At 32.3% G+C, this 21,687-nt stretch overlaps 4 protein-coding genes and 1 non-coding gene across 5 annotated transcripts; 4 read left to right on the forward strand and 1 right to left on the reverse strand.

Annotated features, from left to right (window-relative positions):
- Positions 1-3,431: 3,431 nt before the first annotated feature.
- On the forward strand, positions 3,432-4,229 carry LOC140173286 (uncharacterized). Its single transcript, XM_072196134.1, has 2 exons — positions 3,432-3,503; positions 3,627-4,229. Exons 1-2 carry the CDS (start codon positions 3,432-3,434, stop codon positions 4,227-4,229), a joined length of 675 nt encoding a protein of 224 aa, XP_072052235.1.
- A 2,617-nt stretch (positions 4,230-6,846) lies between these two features.
- LOC112802894 (uncharacterized) lies at positions 6,847-8,478 on the forward strand. The gene is made up of 2 exons (XM_025846285.3): positions 6,847-7,526; positions 7,752-8,478. The coding sequence occupies exons 1-2, from the start codon at positions 6,847-6,849 to the stop codon at positions 8,476-8,478; spliced, it is 1,407 nt and encodes a 468-aa protein (XP_025702070.1).
- Positions 8,479-11,770: 3,292 nt separating this feature from the next.
- Positions 11,771-14,762, forward strand: LOC112802895 (rRNA 2'-O-methyltransferase fibrillarin 2). The gene is made up of 7 exons (XM_025846286.3): positions 11,771-11,986; positions 12,097-12,392; positions 12,621-12,716; positions 12,805-12,882; positions 12,977-13,153; positions 14,033-14,101; positions 14,372-14,762. Exons 1-7 carry the CDS (start codon positions 11,971-11,973, stop codon positions 14,546-14,548), a joined length of 909 nt encoding a protein of 302 aa, XP_025702071.1. The 5' UTR covers positions 11,771-11,970; the 3' UTR covers positions 14,549-14,762.
- Positions 13,669-13,741, forward strand: LOC112804643 (small nucleolar RNA snoR60). Its single transcript, XR_003203256.1, has one exon. It is a non-coding gene; the product is annotated as a small nucleolar RNA snoR60 (small nucleolar RNA).
- Positions 14,763-15,072: 310 nt separating the features above from the next.
- Positions 15,073-19,243, reverse strand: LOC112802893 (protein DETOXIFICATION 35). Its single transcript, XM_025846284.3, has 7 exons — positions 18,875-19,243; positions 17,440-18,065; positions 16,858-16,914; positions 16,271-16,509; positions 16,005-16,123; positions 15,632-15,718; positions 15,073-15,357 (listed from the first exon to the last, which is right to left on the reverse strand). The coding sequence occupies exons 1-7, from the start codon at positions 19,160-19,162 to the stop codon at positions 15,292-15,294; spliced, it is 1,482 nt and encodes a 493-aa protein (XP_025702069.1). The 5' UTR covers positions 19,163-19,243; the 3' UTR covers positions 15,073-15,291.
- Between the last annotated feature and the right edge of the window lie 2,444 nt (positions 19,244-21,687).

Genomic DNA, 21,687 nt, shown 5'->3' on the forward strand with positions numbered 1-21,687 from the left:
AAAGTCATAAGTAATAACTTTTTTTTTGGTCATGACAATGGGCCAGAGGACTGACCCTACCCGACAACCAGAACAAAAACCACGCTTCCCTCAAGACCCGACTCCTTAGTGCCCGAACCCCCATCTGCTACCCGACCCAGAGAACAGAGGTCATCTTCTTCACAAAGCTCTTTGTTAGAGATAGCCAATATCGCCTGAAGCTTCATCGCGGATTACATACTGGATGCATGGATCTGAAACTTGAAGCATTCCATCTTCAATTTTATCGTCACCCTAAATCTGCCTGAATTCGTCTTTGATATCGCCTTGGGATATCTGCTATCGCATTTCTCCTTGGCCCCCATTGTTTCCGCCTATGGTGCTGGATCCTCGAAGAAGCTCCTGCAGTATATTCCATGTTCTCAGCTCCGATTATCCTCCGCCTCAGATTTGCTTGCAGATGTGTGGGTCCGTCATCATTCCCTCTTTGATTATCTCTTCGAAGATCAAGCTGATTCTTACTTGTGTGTGAGGTGGGCTGATGTCCCTCGGTGGATCGCAATTGCACTCCCCCTTCAGCAAGCTGCATGTCCTGTACCTCCGTATCCGCTCTTTCAGGAAACCCTTCCTCCCTCTCAGGTAATCCTTCATTTCGTTGTTGTCCTTGTTGATTGGTATGACCTGAGACCCCTTTACTTTGATTTTGCATTTGATATTTATGCTGAAGAATTGCGAATCCGGCTTCTGTTCTGATTGTGCTTCTGACTTGATCAGGAGGATTGAATATCCACTGCCTCCTTAGATCATTCCCTGCTGCCATCGCTGCCAGTTGGTGAGCTACTCTATTACCTTCCCTTGGAGTCCAGGCAGCTCCCACGTCTGGAGCCTCGTCCAGCATTTGGAGAATGAGTGCCTCTCTATATGCTTGAGCCTCTGCTGCTATTGCTGATGTTGTGGTGAACCTTGATGTTGTTCCAGTGATGATCTTACCCTGCCAGTTTCTGACGACTACTGCTGAAGCTGCGGCGCCGGTCATCCTGTGGTATGCTGCATCAGTGTTTACCTTCAACCTGTTTTGTGGCAGGGGTCTCCAGGTAATTCTCCCCCTCTCTCCATACCTTTCTGCTCTCGATATGTTGTCTATGCTGCGCCCCTTGGTTGTATTGTGGTATTCTGTTGCTAGTTGCTCTGCATTGATGATTACCTGTTTTGGATTAATTTTTGTTTGCTGGAAAATTTGCTGATTCCTTGCCTTCCAAATACACCAACAAAGACATCCCAATTGACATAAAATTCTGTCTTGTTCCTTCGCTGTCCCACTCTTTATCTTCCCAACTATATCCATCATCCAATTATCGAAAGATGAGACATTATTGGCCGTAGGCGCTAATTGAAGGCTTGAGCCGAACCAAACCACTCTAGTCCACGGACACAATAGTAATGCATGTTCGACTGTTTCGTTTTCACCATGGCAAATGCTGCACGATGGTTTAATTGCGCATCTTCGCTGATACAAATTGAAGTTCACTGGCAAGATACTGTGTACTGCTTTCCACAAGAACATTTTGACCTTTTGTGGTATTGGTAATGTCCAAATAGTTTCCCAAACCTCCCTAAAGTTCTTACTTGTTGAGGCCTTGTTGAATTTTATCTCCTCCTTTGTATCTTTCTCTTCCTTCGCAAAGTGGTATCCAGATTTTACTAAATATTGTCCATCCAAACTGTGTGGCCATACAAAATGATCCTTCTTGTTAATTAGACTGATGGGAGTTCTGTTAACCAATTCAGCTATATTCCCCAGAAATACCTCCTTAACTTTGTTCATATCCCATCCCTCGCCCTCTTTTATCAACTCGCTTACTCTTTTTGTTTGCCCTTCACCATGTCTCCCCAGATTGTCTATTCCTACCACCCAATTGTCTTTCCAAATGTCTATCTCCGTACCACTCCCTACGCTCCATCTACCTCTCCTTCTAAGGAAGTCTCTCCCTTCCAACAAGCTCTTCCATATCCATGACGCGTTCCTTCCTTCTCCAGCCTCCCACAGGCTGCAATTTGGGTAATAAATAGCTTTGAGAGTCCTAGCCCAGATAGCATCCTCTTCCTTTAGTAATCTCCATGCTTGTTTTGCCAAGTGTGCAACGTTTTGGCATTCTACATCCTTAAACCCCAGGCCGCCATTTAATTTACCCTTTGTCAAGTTTTTCCAGCTTTTCCAATGAATACTCCTTTCCTTTCCATTGTTTGTCCACCAGAACTTCGCAGTTGTTGCTTCTATGCTTTTGCAAAATGATTTTGGGAATTTGATGACGTTCATAGCATAAGTTGGTATCGCTTGAATTACTGCCTTTATTAAAACCTCCTTTCCGGCTTGATTTAATAGTTTCTCTTTCCATCCTTGCATCTTATCTAGTATCTTCTCCTTTAACCACTCCAAAGCCTTATTTTTGGATCTGCCCCATGTCACTGGTAATCCTAAATATCTTCCAGGATCCTCCCACGATGCCATTCCGGTGATCTCCTCTATATTGACCCTCCTTTGAATGGATACTTGACTGCCAAAAATTAGCCCAGACTTCTCAGTGTTGATTCGTTGACCTGATGCCTTGGTGTATTTAATTGAATGAGTTGATAAATCTCTTCTTCCTGCGCACCTGCAAAAATTATACAATCATCAGCGAATAACAAATGAGTGATAACCGGTGCTGATGGAGCTAACCTAATTCCAGAAATGAGCTTATCCCTCCTCGCTTTTTCCATGAGAACAGTGAAGCTTTCGGCTGCCAATATAAATAAGTAGGGAGATAGAGGATCTCCCTGCCTGAGACCTCTTTGAGGGAAAATCTTTGATGATAGTTTTCCATTTATTTTAAATCTATAACTGGCACTCTTCACACAGCTCATCACCAACCTCACCCATTCACTGCTGAACAAAGACCAAGCATAAGACCCAAATATACTTCAGCAAACTCGATGTGAAATATGGTGTAGGACCTACCCCCACCCAAAACCAACAATTGTCTTACTTGTTTTTTAATTTTTTTGGTGACTTTTTTAATTTCGTTTAAGTATCAATTAAAAGAGTCCTAATAAAAAAAATATCAGCCATGTCCTCAAATATTGAACCTTTGATAGAAGGATTTTTTTTTGTTTTCCACGGTATTTTCAACCTGACAGGTCAAGGACTAATCCGTCACGGTAATAGAAGGATATTTTAATTCTTTTCTTCTAAACTCAGTAGTGATAAGTTCTGAAACTCTCTTTCTGTTTTTTGGGACGTGGTGCCAAAAAAATTGGCCTGGAACGAAAACAATCAGAACCCGCATCGAAACCCAACCCATCCGAGACCTGGCCCACCCTTATTCTGCATCTTAATTCTTAACTAAACTCCCTTGCTTGGAGATGGAGACGGTCGAACATGCCTTACTACTATGTGATTGGGCGAGAGCAACATGGTTCCGGACGGAATGCCAATAGACCCCAACACCGGAGACAGTGAACTCGATTGGAAGTTGGATGGTAAAGTGTATAAGAAAGATAAAACAAGGAGGCGGAGAAGACCAGGAGAAGAGGATAAGTAAGCTGGGATTTCTCTTGTGGGAGATATGAAAAATCAGAAATAACAGACTTGACTATTTCAACAACAGGAAGTGAATCCAAGTTGGACAATCAGCAGAGCAAGAACACTAGAGACAGTTTATGAAAAACTAGCAGAAAAACAACAGACACAAAAAAGAGAAGCCAATAGAAGCAGAACTTACCCGGTGACATGGAGACCTCCTCTTGAAAATTGGCTGAAAGCAAATGTAGATGCTGCTTTTCGAAAGGAGAATGAGACAGGTGCAATAGCTGTGGTGATCAGAAATAGCAAAGGAAAGATGGTATTAGGATTTTCAGGGAAGATTCAAGCTAAATCAAGCACTGTGGCTGAGGCCCAAGCAATAAGACAAGCTTTAATCACAGTGAACAATTTGAATATGGGTAAAACGCTAATAGAATCGGATAATTTAAAGCTCATTCAAACAATCAAATCCAAGACAACTATAGGAGAAGCATCGGCTATCATCCAAGATATTCAAATTTTAATGAAAGAACTACCTGAAAAAGGAATGACTTGGACTCCTAGGAATGGAAATCGGCTTGATCATGCAATGGCAAAAGCTGCGAAATCAGAAACGTTAAATTCGACTTGGAGCTTGCAACCACCTGCAGAAATACTACGCATCCTCAGGAGTGAGATTCGAACATGAAATAAGAATGCCAAAGATTATTAAAAAAAATAATAAAAAGACGAGGAAAAAAGGAAAATAGAGGCTAAAGGGTAACAGCTCGTACCGGTCTTGAGGCAGCAAAACATGAGTTAAATCCAGATCATTATGATCTGAGGCAGAGAACCCGCATGCATCCCACGACGATGCGGTCTCATGGGCAAATGTCCATGTTTGAATTTTAACCATATATCAACAGGTGGGGTTGAGATTAAAACATAGGATACAAGGAAAGGACGAGGCGGTAGAAGAAGATACTAGAGGAATTGGCTGCGGTAAAATAGCCAGGGACTCTTGGACTTTGTGAATCGGACCTTCTGGGCAATGGTGGACATCGACGGAGACAGGAGTAACTACATGGGTTACACTGGAGGCTCCATAAAATTTAGTTTCTGACAGCGAGCCATCCACTAGGCGCAACCACCGCTCAGAATTCTGATTCCCACGCCGGTGCTGCGAAGAAGAAGATGTTCCTGAACATGTAAAATTTAGCCGTTTCTCTAGTGCAACAGACGGGTAGGTTAAGTGGGTACCGGGTCGGTTTGAGGGCAGCAGTTCTTTGTTTTGGCCTGGGCTGGTCTGACGGCCCAGGTCTTTGTCCAAAAAAAAAAACTCCTTTGCTTGGAGAAAACCCAGATCCAGACGACGAGAGATCGGTCACGGCTGAGGACGTAACAGTCTCCACTGTCGAGAGCATCGCCGCCTTTGTCTGGCCCGCGTCGCCGCCGTCCCGCCATCCTCTTCTCCGAGCTCTGTTGTTTCGCCGTCCTCTTCTCCAGCCCTCCCCTTCGTGGTATCATTTTCTGCTGCTTCTACATACTTTGTTTTTTTTTTGTCCCTGTAAGCTCTGATAGTAGTTCTTCGTACAGTACTGAAATTTGTTCCTTCAAGCAATTATTAATTTATATTTGTTTTTGTCCCTTGTTTAATTTAATTTCATACTTTCAGTGCCCACATAAGTTAAAAGCAGGAAATTTTATTCCAATTTAAAAGTTCAACAATGTTATCAATGACTATATTATATTCTATGTCATTAAATTTATGTTTTTATTGAGGCTTATGTTATTGTTGATGGATGGAATTGTTATGTATGTTGGAATGCTAGATTGTCGATGTACAATATTAAAACATTTTGTTTGCATGTGCTTTTAAATTTATGTTTTCAATCTAATAGTTCTTACTTTAACAAATTCAATAACGTTATATTACATATTACATTCCTCTATTGTATTGTGATGTACTTACTGTTATTTAGATAGTGCTTATTCTTTACTTTTTTTTGTTTTTTTTTTCTTTCCTTTTATTTTCAGACACCAAAAGAATAGATTACATATTATATATTCAGATTGATTTAGTTTTTCTTACTTTGAATATTGTAGTTAAATTTTTAGTATGTTATCCTTATTACAATTTCTGACATAATCTTTAAAGATAGGTGATTTCTTGCCATTCGTAGTTTTTGAAAGATAAACAAATAAATAATAGAAAAAAAAGAACCTTGTTCTATTTTAATCATGCTTGCTTGGTCTAAGTAAAAAAATAAATAAATATCAAGGGATATGCGCTGTGCTGTTTTTAGTTTAAATCACACATATTTACTAATAACTTAGGAATGCATGTACCAGAATAGATTTTCAGAACAGATTGGCCAAATATCAAACACACTTGTTTATGCTTTGAATTTTCATCCATGATCAGCACATGGCAAGAGTTGGAGACTTCTATCTTTCGTCAAGAAAGATATTGTGACACCTGGAGGATATTGTGACACCTGAAGCTACACAGCCGGATTTTAAGAGCAATGCTAGGGGGCCAGCAATTTTTGTAATTGTTAGCCATCAATGATGATTTGATGGTGTGAGATTGGTGTGAGATTTCATCCAATGGCTCACATTTCTCTGCTGGTTAAATGCTGGCCAAAATTCAACAAACCTGCTGGCCCCCTAGACTTTTCCGGATTTTAATATATCAACTAAGGAAAGGATAAGGATTCTACATGTTAGTTAGCTCATACATTTTATCATAAACTAAATTAGGTTAAATTTTTTAACTAAATAAAACTATTGGCATCACCCTCAAAACACCATTACTATCATTATCATCTTAATATATAATAATCATAATTTAAAATTAAAATAAATTTTTTACTTCATAAACATGATTTTCAATCAAAGATATCTTTAATTCATATTTCAGTTAAGATATAATATTTTACAATATATTTTTAAATTGTAATATCACTTTTTTCATGAAATTTTGAACTTAATTTATTTTCTAGTTTTCTATATTAACTTTGAAAAAATAAATGTAATCCGCATCTACAAAATTTTAGAGAAGATCTATTTTGTTCAAAAGTTGATCCCATAAAAGATTACGTTACTATCCTTAAAAGCAATTCGAAACTTAAAAAAAAATGTATCTTTTTGAAATCAAACTTACATAATAATATGACCTCAAAATCTTTTCAACTACATATAAACATATGATTGATCCTCCGAGGCTTTAAGTGGAAATAAAACCAGTAAACCAGAGTCTTTTTCTCTTCTGTCTCTGTTGTGATTCTCTTTTTCTCTTCTCTCCTTCCCTCTCTATTGTGATTATGGCTTCATCTCAATGGACACTTCTTGGTGATGACATATTGAATAGGATCACAGATAGGCTTGATGATATCTATGACTATGTCCGATTCGGGGCAGTGTGCAAACCTTGGCTCTCTTTCTCCCATAGATTTTACAAGCACAAACACCATCTTTTTCGCGCAAATCATCAACTTCCTCTGCTGGTGGTTCCTATGGAAGGCCATCAAGAAATTCGTGGTTTGTACAACATAGCCAAAGATACTCTCTGCAATCAAATTCAACTCAACCTTCCTTACAAAAGATGCTGTGGATCTTCTCATGGATGGTTGTTCTTCGTAGATAACAAATCGGCGCAAATACAACTGGTTCTCATAAACCCGTTTGCAAGCGAATCGGAAAAATCCATGATCAAACTGCCGCCAATTCGGTGCGATGATCATAACGGAGTGATGCACATGGACGAGTATGGTGTCAACAAAGCCGTTCTTTCCAAAGACCCGAATGATTTCCCCAATGATTTTGAAGTGATTGCAATCTATGGAGGCACTCAAACATTGGCACATTACAAATCGGGTAACAATTTCTGGAGCCATCCAAAACCCACCAAAAAAATACAATCCTTTGCGGATGTTATCTTTTACAAGGGTATGGCATACGCCGTGGATTTTCACAGCTGGATCGTCAGAATTTATCGCAAAAGGTATTATTAAAGACTATTAGAATATAGATGTTTAAGGATTTACAACTTAGTAGATATTAACTTTTTCACAAGTATTTATGATATAGTTATTTGTTAGTAACTTAGCATTTCTTATATAGTCAGATAATATTTTTATAAATATTTTATATCTTGATGTTAAATACAATTTCAATACACAAGAAATAATTTTCTCCAATGCTCTCTTTTACTCTTCTTCTCTAACAGGTATAAGCAAAGACTCGGTGGTAATAATTCCTCTCCTTGTTATCTCCGGTTCAAGACCATAAATGAAAGACTTTCAGAATTTTTGTGGTGCAACTATTCTGGCAATGCTTATCTTGTGGAAACTTCCATTGGAGAGTTGCTACATGTTCGAAGAGACTACCTTACCATGGAAGAGAGAATTCGCAAGGATGACGAGATAGAAGAGGAGATGAAAAGAGCTCGAGCAGAATATGAAGCTAGAACCCAAGAAGAACATGACCAACTAAGGGAGGAGATAAACAAGATTATGGATGAACTTGAAAACCAAAAAGTAGAAGAGTATGTTGAACCTGATCTAAGCAAGTTTCTAGAGGAGGAGTTACCTAAATATGATAACCCTCAGTTGAGTGTGAATTTTACAGTGTTTAAACTAAATTTTCCGTCATCAAGGGGACAGAAGAGTATGGAAACACTGAATGGTGAAATCTTGTTCCTAGGAGACAACAATTCTGTTTCGGTGCCAAGTTCAAGGTGTCCTACTCTTATTCCAAATTCAATATATTATACGGATGATTATGTAGGTGATTACTTTCATAATCTTGCATTTGGTTCGTGTGACACTGGAGTGTTCAATCCAGAGAATAAAGATTTTGGTAAACACTTTGTTCCAAGCTTCTCGGCAAAAGGCATGCCACCACCAATTTTCGTTGTTCCACGCTATAGATGTAGTGCTAAAAAAATTGTTTAGGTTATAAATTTTATGATGAAATTTGTATAATTTACTTGCTAGTTAGAAACCATGGTTTTTTAGTTGGTTAATTTGTTTTATCATATTTAAACTTCATGATGCAATTTGTAATATATATATTCACACACGCAACTTAATTAGCATGAATGCATAATCTATGATGTTATTTGTATTGTTTTGACTTAATATAATGGTACATCCTGCTGGTGCTTATTTTTAGCGCTATGGGAAGAAAATCAACCCTGTGATTTTGTTTCTTTTAATTATTTTATTAGTCTGTTTAGTTTTATTAAATTTTTAATTAATTTTTTTAAATTAAGTCTTTACATTAATTAATTTTTTTTAATATACAAAATATTAAAATTAATTGAATATTTTTTTATAAATTAAAAATATTCGTAATTTTTTTTTGGTGATTGAAGATATTCATAATTAAAAATTAAATTAGATTTTTGACCATATATGTTTTTAGATAAATATTCTGTTAATTTTAATATTTTTTACGTGAAAAGAACTTAATTGTAAAATTAAAAACAGTGTAACGATTCAATTAAAAAGAAAAAAATATAAAAATTAAAAATTTGATAAAATTATAAAAAATAAAATAATTAAATTATTTTTTTTATAATTTTACTGAGTAATTAATAATTTAGCTACTATAACTATTAAGTTTATTTTTTAACTAGAATTTATCAATAAAAAATTAAAAATATAATTAATACATTAAAAATCAGTTATTAAATAAAAAAACTATTTTAACAAATTTAATTTACATCATCTTTAAAAGTAGAAAATTCTATTTAGATTAAACAAAATTCCACAATCAACAAGTTGTTGTTTCTACTAGCCTTCTATTGTTGTAATATTATTTTTCTTTAATAATTTTATGTTTAATTTGGAGAAATTGAATGGCAAGAAGCAATTTCTTTGGTTTCAAAATCCATCTCAACAAAGTAGTTTTTTAAAAAATTGAGGATGCGCATATAAGTTAAGTCGTTAAGAAACTTCTCATAATATATCAATATATAAGAATTAAGATATATGCTTTTTTAGATCGATATGTAAATAATTTATTATTTTTATTTTAAAAATACTATAAAATTTATGAATACATTTAACTGTAAAATTTAAAGGATAATATATATTAAAGAAAAAAAATATATCTATAAATCGAAATAATTCTGGTAAGTTTTTGTTCTTAATATTATAAAGTGTGATTTTTTGTTATACAATATTTTTTTACATATTTTTTTGTACTACTTAAAATATATAAGATGAGAAATTACACTTTATATTATCAATTAAGAAATAAACTAATATATATTGATTAATTTCTAAAAATTGAATAAATGTGAGAGTTGGATTGAAAATTTAAAATTTATTATGCTTGGAGCGAAAATCAAATATCTGACCACTAATTAATTAAACGATAACTATTTAAATAAGTATATCTGCATATGTCTAAATTATTTAAATTCTATTATAACAAAAAAATGATTATAAATCCAAGTATATTTTCAAATTAAAAAACTGACAAATAAGGTCTGAACATAGAAAAAATACCAGGCAATGTTTTTTTTTTTTTTTTGGTGTAAGTAGATTGTACACTAACAAATAAAGTTGGAAGAAGTCACGGAAAAAAAATGTTAGAAGTAAACCAAATTGGCTCATGAATAACTACATAAGTTCAGTTGCAAAATTTATTATTACATGGGTCAAGTTTAAACTTACTAAGCTTAGTTTATTTGCTAGTAAATTGGTTCTATTTTTCACACACTATATTGATGAATTGCTAAATTACATCAATTATGTGCAAGTTAGCATTCCAAATATTTTGATATTTGAAAAAAAGTTATTTGCTTCTTCAATTATATTATTTGTATACCAATATTAATTATTAAATTAATCATTCATATAAAAAATATATTAAATATATTAGTTAATAGATGAATATGTAATTTTAACATTTTTTGTTCTTTTTTATCTTAGTTAAATTTTTGGTTGCTCTTTTTATTATATATAATTAATTCTTTTATTTTTATATATAAATTGTAATTTACAAAAATTATATTCATGCTATTTTACCCGTATTCACTTCCCGTTTTCAAGTTTATTAACTACAAATAAACTCACGTTGTTTCAATGAATTTATAAAAGGGTTAGATAATAATAAAATCATCATTTTTTCATTAGGTATTAAGTTAGACTCATGCAAAATAATTAAATTATTACCTACTAGTTCATAAATTATATGTTAGTTGTAAAATGAGGATCACACTTTCGTATCATCCAGAGATAGTATATATACAAAGTTTATGGTTTAAATTTCAATCTCACCTACTAATTAATAATCACACATAAAATATATATCATTTATTAATATCTTGTTATATTTACATTAATAAAAAATGGCTACTGTGAGACTGAATAGATATAAATATAGTAATGATAAAAATAAAGAAGAGGAGGAAGAAGAAGAAAAAGAAGATGAAAATGAAGAAAATAAAAAAAAGATTAATAAGAAAAAGAGTAAACAAGACAAAAAAAAGAGAGAAGGAAGGAAAAAAAGAAAAAAATGAAAAATTAAACAAAGAGACTGGAAGAAGAGATTTTAATGGCTATTGCAATTTATGCAACAGAAAATTTGACAATAATCATGGCCTTCAAATTCATCAGTCTAGTGTTCATCACAGCGAAACTAATATATGCACTGCTTGCAAGAGTGGAAGAAGATTTGCCACTGAAGCAGATCTTCAGGAGCATAAAGACAACTATGGCCCTAGAAATCATCGTTAGTGATTAACATCTAGTGGTCTGTTTTACTAAATGAAAATGAAGTAAAAAAAAAAAAAATTATTAATTTTAAGTAGTTTTTATATTATGCTTTTAGTTAACTTAAATGTCTTCTAAAATTTAAGTGTTTAAGTAATTTTTATATTATGTCTTTAGTCGGCTTAAGTGCCTCCCAGAGTTTCGACCTTTGTATGGGGATGTAAATAGGGTCGGCCACCAAAAATATTTTTAATTAAGTTATTTTTTTAATATATTAATTAATGTTTTAATTTTTGGCTTCTTTTCTTTATTATATTTGCTCGTAATCTCTAGTTTAAAAGTTATTAATTCAACATTGATTAAAGGATAATTAAACAAGCTTTAGATATCTAGCACTAAACAAATTAAACCATTCTTAAACAGATATTTCATGCTAAAACAAGTTATTCACTTGACTATTAAAAATCCAACTAAATTTTAAATAATAAAATTAGAATGGATTCAATATTTAATATTAATTGGGCTTTGTAATCCATTAGATTGTTTCTGTCCATAAAGTAGTTCCTGATCGCGGAGCCCGTAACCAAGCAACTCGTTGATCCGAGACTCGCACTGTCAAAAACCCTAAACCCTAAAAGTTTAGCTATAAATCCTTCATTACCACACTTCATTTTTCTTCATTCCAATCCGTGTTTCTTTCAATAATCTAAGCTTTCGAAGATGGTTCCTCCCCGAGGTTATTGCCAAATTGTGTTTCCTTTTTCGTAATTCAATCTCTAGTACTTTCAGCTTGATTCTACTGGCTCTTCATAATGTTTGATAAGTTTGAAGTTTCATTTTCTGCAGGTCGTGGTGGTGCTGGTGGAGGGTTCAGGGGTGGCAGAGGTGACAGAGGCAGAGGGAGAGGTGGTGGTGGTGGAAGAGGTACGCCATTCAAAGCTCGAGGTGGCGGCGGCAGAGGTGGTGGTGGTCGTGGAGGAGGTAGGGGTGGCCGTGGAGGAATGAAGGGAGGCAGCAAGGTTGTGGTTGAGCCTCACAGACATGAAGGTATTTTCATTGCAAAGGGTAAAGAAGATGCTCTTGTTACTAAGAATTTGGTTCCTGGTGAAGCTGTTTATAATGAGAAAAGGATCACTGTGCAGGTTATTTTCTTCTTCAGCTTGTACCAATTTTTTTTTTCTTTTTTGGTGTGTAAATAATTTGTTGATTTTTATAATATGCTGCATTATGTAATGAAATGCTTGATAGCTGTTGGTTTTAGCATCTGTTATTATCTTGTTCATGCCTTGCAAAAAGAAAGAAAAAATTAGATTAGTGTACTTAACTTAGCATCTGTTATGTTGCATATGAACTATTATTACATTTTGCAGAAGGAGGATGGCACAAAAGATGAGTACAGGGTTTGGAACCCTTTCCGTTCCAAGTTGGCTGCTGCCATTCTCGGTGGGGTTGACAACATATGGATTGTAAGTAGTTTCAAGTGTCTTAGCCTTTGCTTTGAACCATGTATATTGATTTGCATATTCTGATCGGCTTCGCTTGTGTTCTATAAAGAAACCTGGCGCTCGAGTCCTGTACCTAGGAGCTGCTTCTGGAACAACTGTTTCACATGTGTCGGATGTTGTTGGTCCGGTATGTACTAATTCAAACTTCTATAATAATTTCAAGTGATTTTACGGTTTTCAAGAGCTACTAAGAATTTGTTGTTTGTGATTGATGTATGCAGAATGGAGTTGTCTATGCCGTGGAGTTCTCTCATCGTAGCGGGCGTGACTTGGTCAACATGGCGAAGAAACGCACCAATGTTATACCCATTATTGAAGATGCTAGACATCCAGCTAAGTACAGGATGTTGATTGGCATGGTAGATGTGATATTTTCTGATGTTGCGCAACCTGATCAGGTGTGGTTTAAACTTCTTGGCAATTCGATTGTGAAAGATATATCGGTTAAGTGTTGAAGTTTTCAAGGATGGTTCCACCCTCCTTGTGACTGTTAAGCCAATATAACGCTAATTTTCCATAAGTGATGTATAACCTATTCATTTTTTATCTTCTTTTCTTCATCGTCCTTTTATGGCTGTCAAACTTCAGGTAAGTATCTCTTTGCTCCAATTCTGTATGTTCATGCTTCACAGTTTTTGCATATCCGCTTTTCTTTTTAAACATTTTCATTGATGCAATCAAATGATGTTTTTATTATGATCTTTATTTTATTCCTGTTATCACTTTTAGTGGTAACCTGCTGCATAGGTCAAAGTTTTTTTCTTTCAGATTTTTTTATATGTTTATGCAATGTACCTTCCATTTTAAAGTTCTCGTAAAAGCTTCCTGTTTTCAGTAATTGATGGATGTTAATAGTTCACAAATACAAAGTATTTTTTCACTTAAACAATTTCCTCTTCTATATGTTAAATCTGTGCACATGAGGAGATATACTCGGATTCCCCTTCAGGACATCTTGGATGATGCAGATTCGAGATTCTGATGCACGGCTTTATTTTTTTTCCTATCCCAATGTTTTCTCTCTATAACAGTAAACTTGTCTTTGCAGTATTTAGTTCCTTGATAAGTTGGTTTTTCTTTCGATGTTCCCGTCTTCTTTGAGCAATGTAGTATGCATATTCAGCCATGTTATCTTTATTTGTGGACTTGTAAACTAACCGGATAATAGTTCCATGAGAATATTATTTCCTTACGTTACCAACAGTCTGGATTATAAATTAGATTATGCATCAATATTTTCCCCCTAAAACTTTATGCTATATTGATCACCCTTGCAGGCAAGGATTTTAGCATTGAATGCCTCATATTATCTCAAAGCAGGGGGTCATTTAGTTATTTCAATCAAGGTTTGTTTACGTTAGATTTTTGTTGATAAAAAGCCTCTCATGTGGAGTACATCCATAATTCACATATATTCTTAATTGAAATCTGTCCTTTCATAATATTATTTATGAATGATTTAGATAGATGGTTAAAGTTGCTCAGCAACAGTTGAAAACCTTATCCTAATGGGTGCAGTTTCATTATGTGGATCAAACAAGTCCTTAATGTATTGGATTGTTTGACTTGGAAAAAAGGGGTAGTGATTAATAATCTAATTTTTTTGTATGCGATAGGCCAACTGCATAGATTCCACAGTACCAGCGGAGTCTGTGTTTGCAAGTGAAGTCAATAAGCTGAAGGCAGAGCAATTTAAGCCTTTTGAGCAAGTCACCCTTGAACCATTCGAACGGGACCATGCCTGTGTCGTTGGTGGATACAGAATGCCTAAGAAGAAAAAAGATGCCGAGTAAACTTGTTTCTTTAGATTACATTACATGTTTTAATATTCAATATCTTGAGATGTTAGTGATATATTGTGATAAAGAAATCTTGAGATTTTTATACCTACACCTTGTTTTGGTAGTCTCTACTCGATAGAAGCTTTTCAAAAGAATGTGTAATGTAAATTTGTAATTTCATGGTTGGGTTTCTTCTTTTAGTGTTATCAAAGTGATTATTTTGTTATCTTCTTGCTTGGTTGAAGCAATTTCTCTTAATGTTTCAATTAAGCTTCTTTTAAAGGGAGAAAAGGCAATCCTCTGCGTTACTGATGCGTTATATGAATAGCGTATTCAGCCCTTTTGGTTGCCAAAAGTGATGATTGAGCACATGCTTGCGAGTGCCATTTTTCTCCATATGGTTCTTGCATTCAGTTGCTCTCATATCATCATCATATGTATGAATTTTATCTGGTTGAATCCCTGCATTTTGATTTGAATTTTATCTTTTCTTTTGATATAGAAATGGGAAGTTCTTTAGTATTAACCAAGCATTAAGTAACAGCCATTGGATTATAATTTTAGTAACAGTTTATAACTTATCCTCTCTTAGAAGGGATTATTAACTTTACAAAATATTGACCCTATTGAGATATGATTACAATATCAACAATTTTTTTTATACTAAGGAATTACAATTCCACACCATATGAAATGGGAACAGAGTCCTTTCTTATGTCTTTTAAGGTTCTTGGGAGATGTTACATTTTAATATTTTATATCATCTCTTTTCGGATGCCCTTGGGGCTCCACTTTTGCATGCGATTAGCTGTTTGCTCCACCTGCAAATTGTATTTATGATTTTATCACATGGTAACATTTGATAATTAAAAAGAAAATTACAAAACACAGGTTGAATAGTATGAAACATTCGAGGAAAAGAAAAATTGTGTTGTAATAGCTCTTTATGCATCATGATTAATGGACAATGATTGCTTCCAAATTCTACACAAAAAGTACTTAATTGGCTCGCTTAATGATGCTTGATTAAGATGTTGACATAACTAGTAACTAGCTTACATATAATAACAATAACAATGTGTTACCAAGTGTTACCTGCTTGGTCCAGTTGGTTCTCCAAATAATAACTGTGATGACCAAAATCTGAATAATACTTCCGGACAGTGTCCCACCCCATAGCCCCTACATCCACCAAGGTATCAAATAATATAATGTATATAAAGCCTTGAAGATGCTTTTCCATGTTGTAGTACTTTCATTATTGGTTATTTGATATATTAAAAATCAGTAAATTATATATTTGTGTATAAACATAAATAAATATATTTATTTTTTATATTTTAATATATATTTTACACGGGTGTTAAATTTTTTATATAAATGTACTGTAATTAAAATTTTTATTTTAGAGGGAGGTTTTGAAGATTAAGGAAGAAAAAATAATTGGCATAGAAACAAGATAAATCACCTTGACACCTAAATGTTGAATGAAACCAAGGAAATAGCCAAGCGAGAGTCCCAAAATGTAATAACATGCCAAGTTTATGTATCCAACCATTACTTGCCATCCACATCCCGTAGCCACACCTGTGGACAAATAATTAAAAAACAAACTAAGGTTAATACTTAATGGAAATGGAATAACTCTACACAAACACAAGGTTCTTTCCCTTTTTTTTTTCTTCCTTTGGTGAATAATTATATAAGGTTAAAAGAGGAAGTGTAATTAATTACCTGTTATCACTAGCGAAGCACTACTAATAATCAAGGCTAGAGCAAGAACATTAGCTAAATCACCCACAGCTTTGATCATATCGTCACTGTTGGTAAAGATGGTGGCAATTTGTTGTTTGCTAAAGAAGATTACGATCATGAATAAAATCCCCATGAAAAGGGACTCAAACATTGCCACAAAGAATGAATATCTTGCTGCTCTTGGATGTGACATGCCAAGTGTGTTAGACACACGAACACTAGGAGTACAATAATAAAAAATCACATTAAGAAATAAGCATTAGACCAAAACAAAGAAAAATGAACACAAATTATCATTAAAAGAAATTAGATTCTTATTGCAGATATAAATTTTAAATCAAATTTCTATAAATAATTATCATTTAAAAATAATATCGTAAGAATATAATTACAAACTTTTTTGTATAATAGAGATTAAACTTTTTTGTAAAGACTTATTTAAAAATAATATTGTAGTAGAGATCAAACACACACACACTCAAAGTCATATTTCCCCACCAATATGTATTATTTTCTGTTAATAATAATAATTGTCATTTTGATTTTTAGTATAATCCGCCACTCACCTGGTGGCGATACTCATTCCAAAGAGAAGCATGGCGTAGATACCCAGAATATTCATGCTGAAACATAAAGTAACATTAGTGAAGTAAACCAAGATAACATAGGAATAAAAAATTATGTGTATTCCAAGCAATATAAGTAATTTTATATATCAGTAAAAGTATATTAAAATAAATACTCAAATCAATCTCAACAATTTTTAAATTTGATACTTTGATCTCAAAAATTTTTTATTACTCAAAATAATTCTCGTAAGACAAATTATTTTATCACTTTCAATAAAACTTTTAATACACGTGGTGAAAAAAAAAAGCTTATAACAAATTTTATTATAAAATAAATTATTCTTTTTGCAAAAGTACCAATATATCTCAAGGACTTTTAGGGTAATAATTTTTTTTGGTAATTAAAATATTCAATAAAAAATTTCTTGAAAAATCAGTTTAAATGTTTACTCATAAATTAATTTTCAACCGTATAAATATGACTGATGATTGTGTAAACTGTTTACATTATGAGTATATTAAAATTAAATTCTATAATTACATAACAACAAAGAATGAATTTTAATTTGATTATCTTACCAAATAGAATAGGAACCAAGAGCAATCACAGGATTTTGAAGTTGACCAACAAGTAGCACAACAAAATTACCATGCCATTGGTCTAAGCAAGTCATCACAGAAAATGAAAGACTTAACCTAATAAATGCCCATAAATCAGAAAAAGCCATCCAAGACAAACCATTCCACCCTTCTTTGCACCAACAAGAAGCATAGATTGTAAGAGCCAAAGCAAAAACCCAACCTGTTACATTAGTGGCCAAAGCTAAACCTGTTGTACCCAAATCCATTGCATTTATGAATATATAAAGCAACAAATTTTGTATCACTAGGGACACAAATGATATGAACATGATTGCATTGACTTTGCATTGTGCTTGAAGGAATCTTTGGATTGGAAGACTAATTGCATAGGAAAACATGTTTGGAATTACTTGTAAGGCATAATTGCCAGCAATTTTGGCTATGCCTTTTTCTTGGCCAAGAAACTCTAAGATTGGTGTTGCATATATGTGTGTAGGTAACAAAAATATGGATGTCACAGATAATGCAATCCATGATCTTTGAACAAAAATTCCAGTGGATTGAATTTCTCCTGCTCCATATGCTTGTCCACAAAGTGTTGCCACTGCTGATGACATGCCATACTGCAATTTTATTGAAACCATGAACTCTTAGATAATTAGTAGATAGTTCTCAATGAATTTAAAATCAAGGGTTAATTATAAAAATATTTACTAAAATGATCTTATTTACTAACTAATTTATTGTGTTAATATCTTATTAAAATCTCCATGATAGTTATTTTATATAAAATTTGAGTATAATAAATAACTTAAAAGAAGAAGAAAAACATCAAATGATTATATATATTCAACTAGAAACCAACTTTTGACTAAGGTAAAAAATATTTTGATCACTAAAATAAGTATTAGAATTCAAAACATATATTGAAAATGTATGAAATATCACATTATGACATTTAACTGATTAGTAATCAATTTTTTTAGAACAATATTACATGACCAGTAAATATTATTATTGTTTGTCATTGTTTGTCAGTACTTCACCAACAATAATTTACACCTATATTTACAGACATTTTGCACACAAAAAGTATGTAATTTACACTTATATTTATCAAAATTTTGCACATATAAATCAATACAATTTACACTTAAATTTTTTAGAATTTGCATACATGAATTAATAAAATTTATTTGTTAAAAATAATTTAGTATTCGTGTTGGTCCAATAACGGCCAAAAATACTAAAAGTTGTTAACCCAATAGTTTTTCATTTTTGTATAGCATTTTTAAAACACATAGCACTGTATGTATTGCTATATGTTGAGAAATGGAAAGAAGAAAAACCAAGTTATTGGATGAAGAATTAAGAGTAATATAAGAATGAAGAAGTAAGAAGAGAGTTATTGAGAAGGAATGAAGGTACAAACCAGCAAACAAAGATAGATAGAACTGATGACACCAGTGTAAACAGAAATAGAAGAGAGAATTATGTCTCCAATATGGCCAGCATATATGTTAACTGAGGAATTTATGAGAAACTGAAAGAGTGAGGAAAGTGCCACTGGCAATGCTATCTTCCATAACTTCACTGTCTCATTCCACAACACAAACTTTGCATCCTTCAAGCTCTTCACTCCCAAGTAATCATTCTCTTCATCATGATGATGATCAGTACATGATTCTTTCCTCACATCAACTAGTAGTGGTGCCTCCATTTTGAATTCAAGCAACCCACCTCTTCCCCAAAATTCTATATATGTAGATATATATAACACACTAATATATAAATATACAAGTCTTATTATCTCTATGATGATGATATTAACCCAAACACTTTAATTTGATGATATAGTTTCACAGCCATACAAAAGAAAATAGTGTAGAGGATATTATTAACACTCTATTTTGTACTGTTATATTTTTTTTAATCCCCGAGTCTAATGGACCAAGAATTAATCTATCATATATTTTGGAGCTTTATTTAAGGGTCTGTCGTTGGTTAAGAAATTGTTGTATGCATAAAATAGAATTTAAACTTCTAATTCTTGTTTAAGCAGATGAATGAACTGACCACTCGACCAATCCAAATTGGTTTAGCATGTTATATTTTATTAACCGGAGTTTTCGATTTTAGAATGCTGCATTGTACGAAACAAGTCCTTTGTTTTCATATGTAATGTTGTAGCCTTTTCTTCTTTGTCTTTTACTCAATTAAGACACAAGTATGGCACGTTTAATTTATAGCGCTTGTCTTTTTTTTACAGCTAACAACATTAATTTGCATTGCCAACACTCAATGTAAGATATTTTAATGGATTTATCTAATTTATATTTTAAGATAAAATTTTAATGTATTTATTTTGTATTTATTAAATAAAAATATTTAAAACAATCTATTAATAATAATAATCTTATGATGTATTCTTAGAACATACGTTAACCTAAATTTTATTTTATTTTCTCTAAACTAAAAAAAAATACACTATATCTGTGATAAAAATTACTTTAATAAGAAAGTATCTGAATTTTATTTAATTTTAAAAAAATCCTATGTTATATCGAGTTTAATTGTGTACATTAACATTTAATATAAAAAAACGTTTATTTCAAAGACTCTTTTTCATACTAGGGGAAATATTTTTAAATAATCATATTTATTTAATAATATCTTTATCTTTATGCAAAACAACAGTACACTACTAACACATGTCCAAACAAAATTCAACGTCGAAATATTAGTAATTAGCTTTCTCATTAATTGCTGTTGTGACCTTTCTTCTGGGAATTGAATATCTAAGGGGGATATAGATGCATGTGTCTTAACGTAGTGGTGGTCAATATTCTGCTGAAATCTCAATATGATTCCATTACATATTCTAGTAGTTCTCCGGGCCCTCTATTAATTATAGTTGGTGTGAATCATCAAAATTCCTTTTCCTAAGAAAACAAAAATTCATATATATGATTAAGGTACTAGGAATTATATAACAATTTGGATAATTTAATAAATGTATAATAAGTTTAAATTTTCTTACTATAAATATTTATGAATTCAACTCAAAAATTAATTTTTTCAATTTAATATCAATTAACTTTTTAAAATTATATTTTTCAGTAAATGAAAGTTAAAAAACAAAGTTACAATAAATTTTTTTATTAATATTGACTAATTAAAAATTATTTTCTATTCTTATCTTAAAGTATTCATTATAACTATTATGGGTTTTAATTTGAATAACAAGTTTATTTATTTTCTATTTTTTTTATAGAAATCTAAAATTTTTTAAAATTTTGGACATTATAAAAGATGAATTTAATTTTGATGTACGGTGTAAAATAGTTTTATACGTACATTCAATTATATAATGATATATAAATCAAAATAACTTCTTTTTATATTCACTGCATAAGTGATTATAAAAAAACGAATATAATTATACGATATAAAATACTTTATACTATTAGTACATCAAAATTAAACTCTATAAAAGATCGAATATTAATTCTTAGGTCACTCGCTCGTTAATTAAAGTAATTTTTTTAAGTAAATAGCTATTTTACATTTAAAATTTTAATCAATATTCATTATGCATATATTAGCAAAATATCTTTCTATCTTGGATTGCCGACACTGGTTAATAAAATCCAAAGCATTTCTCTCTTTTCAAAGTCTAGGTTTGCATTGATTGCACTAAAATGAATAATAACTGAGAAAGACATGGACAATTTAGAGAAGAAAAGAAGCTAAGTGGGAATGAACATGTGGATGAACAAAAACGAATAATTGCACTACTTATAAAAAGGATAAAGGACACTTTTTTCCTTTTTTTTTTTAGTCCATCCTTCTTCAGAAAATGGCATAAAGAAAGTTAGAAAGAGACCCAAAGAAGAAGATGAAAAAAGGAGAAGCAATGAAGTTTAATCTTCTTGGATATCATTATGATTTTCAACACATGCTAATAGATAGTGGCCTAAGGCACGTGTCATTATCGAGATTAAAATAATAAAATCATTCACATAAAATAAAAATGAATTTATATCCTCACGTAGTTAAAAACAAATTGTTTATTTCATAATTCTAAGAACATGAGAACAAAAAGAAAAGATTTTAAAATATTTAATTTATATTTTTATCAAAATTTTCTAACTATAGTATTATTAACTATGAGTAGTGTCTTTAGACACTTGATAAATAAGATTTTTCTTAATTGATAACTATCATTTTTATCCAAAATTAATT

Source organism: Arachis hypogaea, chromosome 5, assembly GCF_003086295.3.
Source record: "Arachis hypogaea cultivar Tifrunner chromosome 5, arahy.Tifrunner.gnm2.J5K5, whole genome shotgun sequence".
Lineage (NCBI taxonomy): Eukaryota > Viridiplantae > Streptophyta > Magnoliopsida > Fabales > Fabaceae > Arachis > Arachis hypogaea.

What these genes read in the sequence shown, in the direction of transcription:
- LOC140173286 (XM_072196134.1), top strand. Translation starts at nt 3,432, where the DNA reads ATGGTTCCGGACGGAATGCCAATAGACCCCAACACCGGAGACAGTGAA. An exon ending in ATTGGAAGTTGGATGGTAAA is followed by an intron (nt 3,504 to 3,626) that starts GTGTATAAGAAA and finishes TTTCAACAACAG; the next exon opens with GAAGTGAATCCAAGTTGGAC.
- LOC112802894 (XM_025846285.3), top strand. Translation starts at nt 6,847, where the DNA reads ATGGCTTCATCTCAATGGACACTTCTTGGTGATGACATATTGAATAGG. An exon ending in GTCAGAATTTATCGCAAAAG is followed by an intron (nt 7,527 to 7,751) that starts GTATTATTAAAG and finishes CTTCTCTAACAG; the next exon opens with GTATAAGCAAAGACTCGGTG.
- LOC112802895 (XM_025846286.3), top strand. An exon ending in ATGTTGCGCAACCTGATCAG is followed by an intron (nt 13,154 to 14,032) that starts GTGTGGTTTAAA and finishes TCACCCTTGCAG; the next exon opens with GCAAGGATTTTAGCATTGAA. An exon ending in ATTTAGTTATTTCAATCAAG is followed by an intron (nt 14,102 to 14,371) that starts GTTTGTTTACGT and finishes TGTATGCGATAG; the next exon opens with GCCAACTGCATAGATTCCAC.
- LOC112802893 (XM_025846284.3), bottom strand. Translation starts at nt 19,162, where the DNA reads ATGGAGGCACCACTACTAGTTGATGTGAGGAAAGAATCATGTACTGAT. An exon ending in TGCTTCGCTAGTGATAACAG is followed by an intron (nt 16,124 to 16,270) that starts GTAATTAATTAC and finishes ATTTGTCCACAG; the next exon opens with GTGTGGCTACGGGATGTGGA. An exon ending in TTCAACATTTAGGTGTCAAG is followed by an intron (nt 15,719 to 16,004) that starts GTGATTTATCTT and finishes TGGTGGATGTAG; the next exon opens with GGGCTATGGGGTGGGACACT.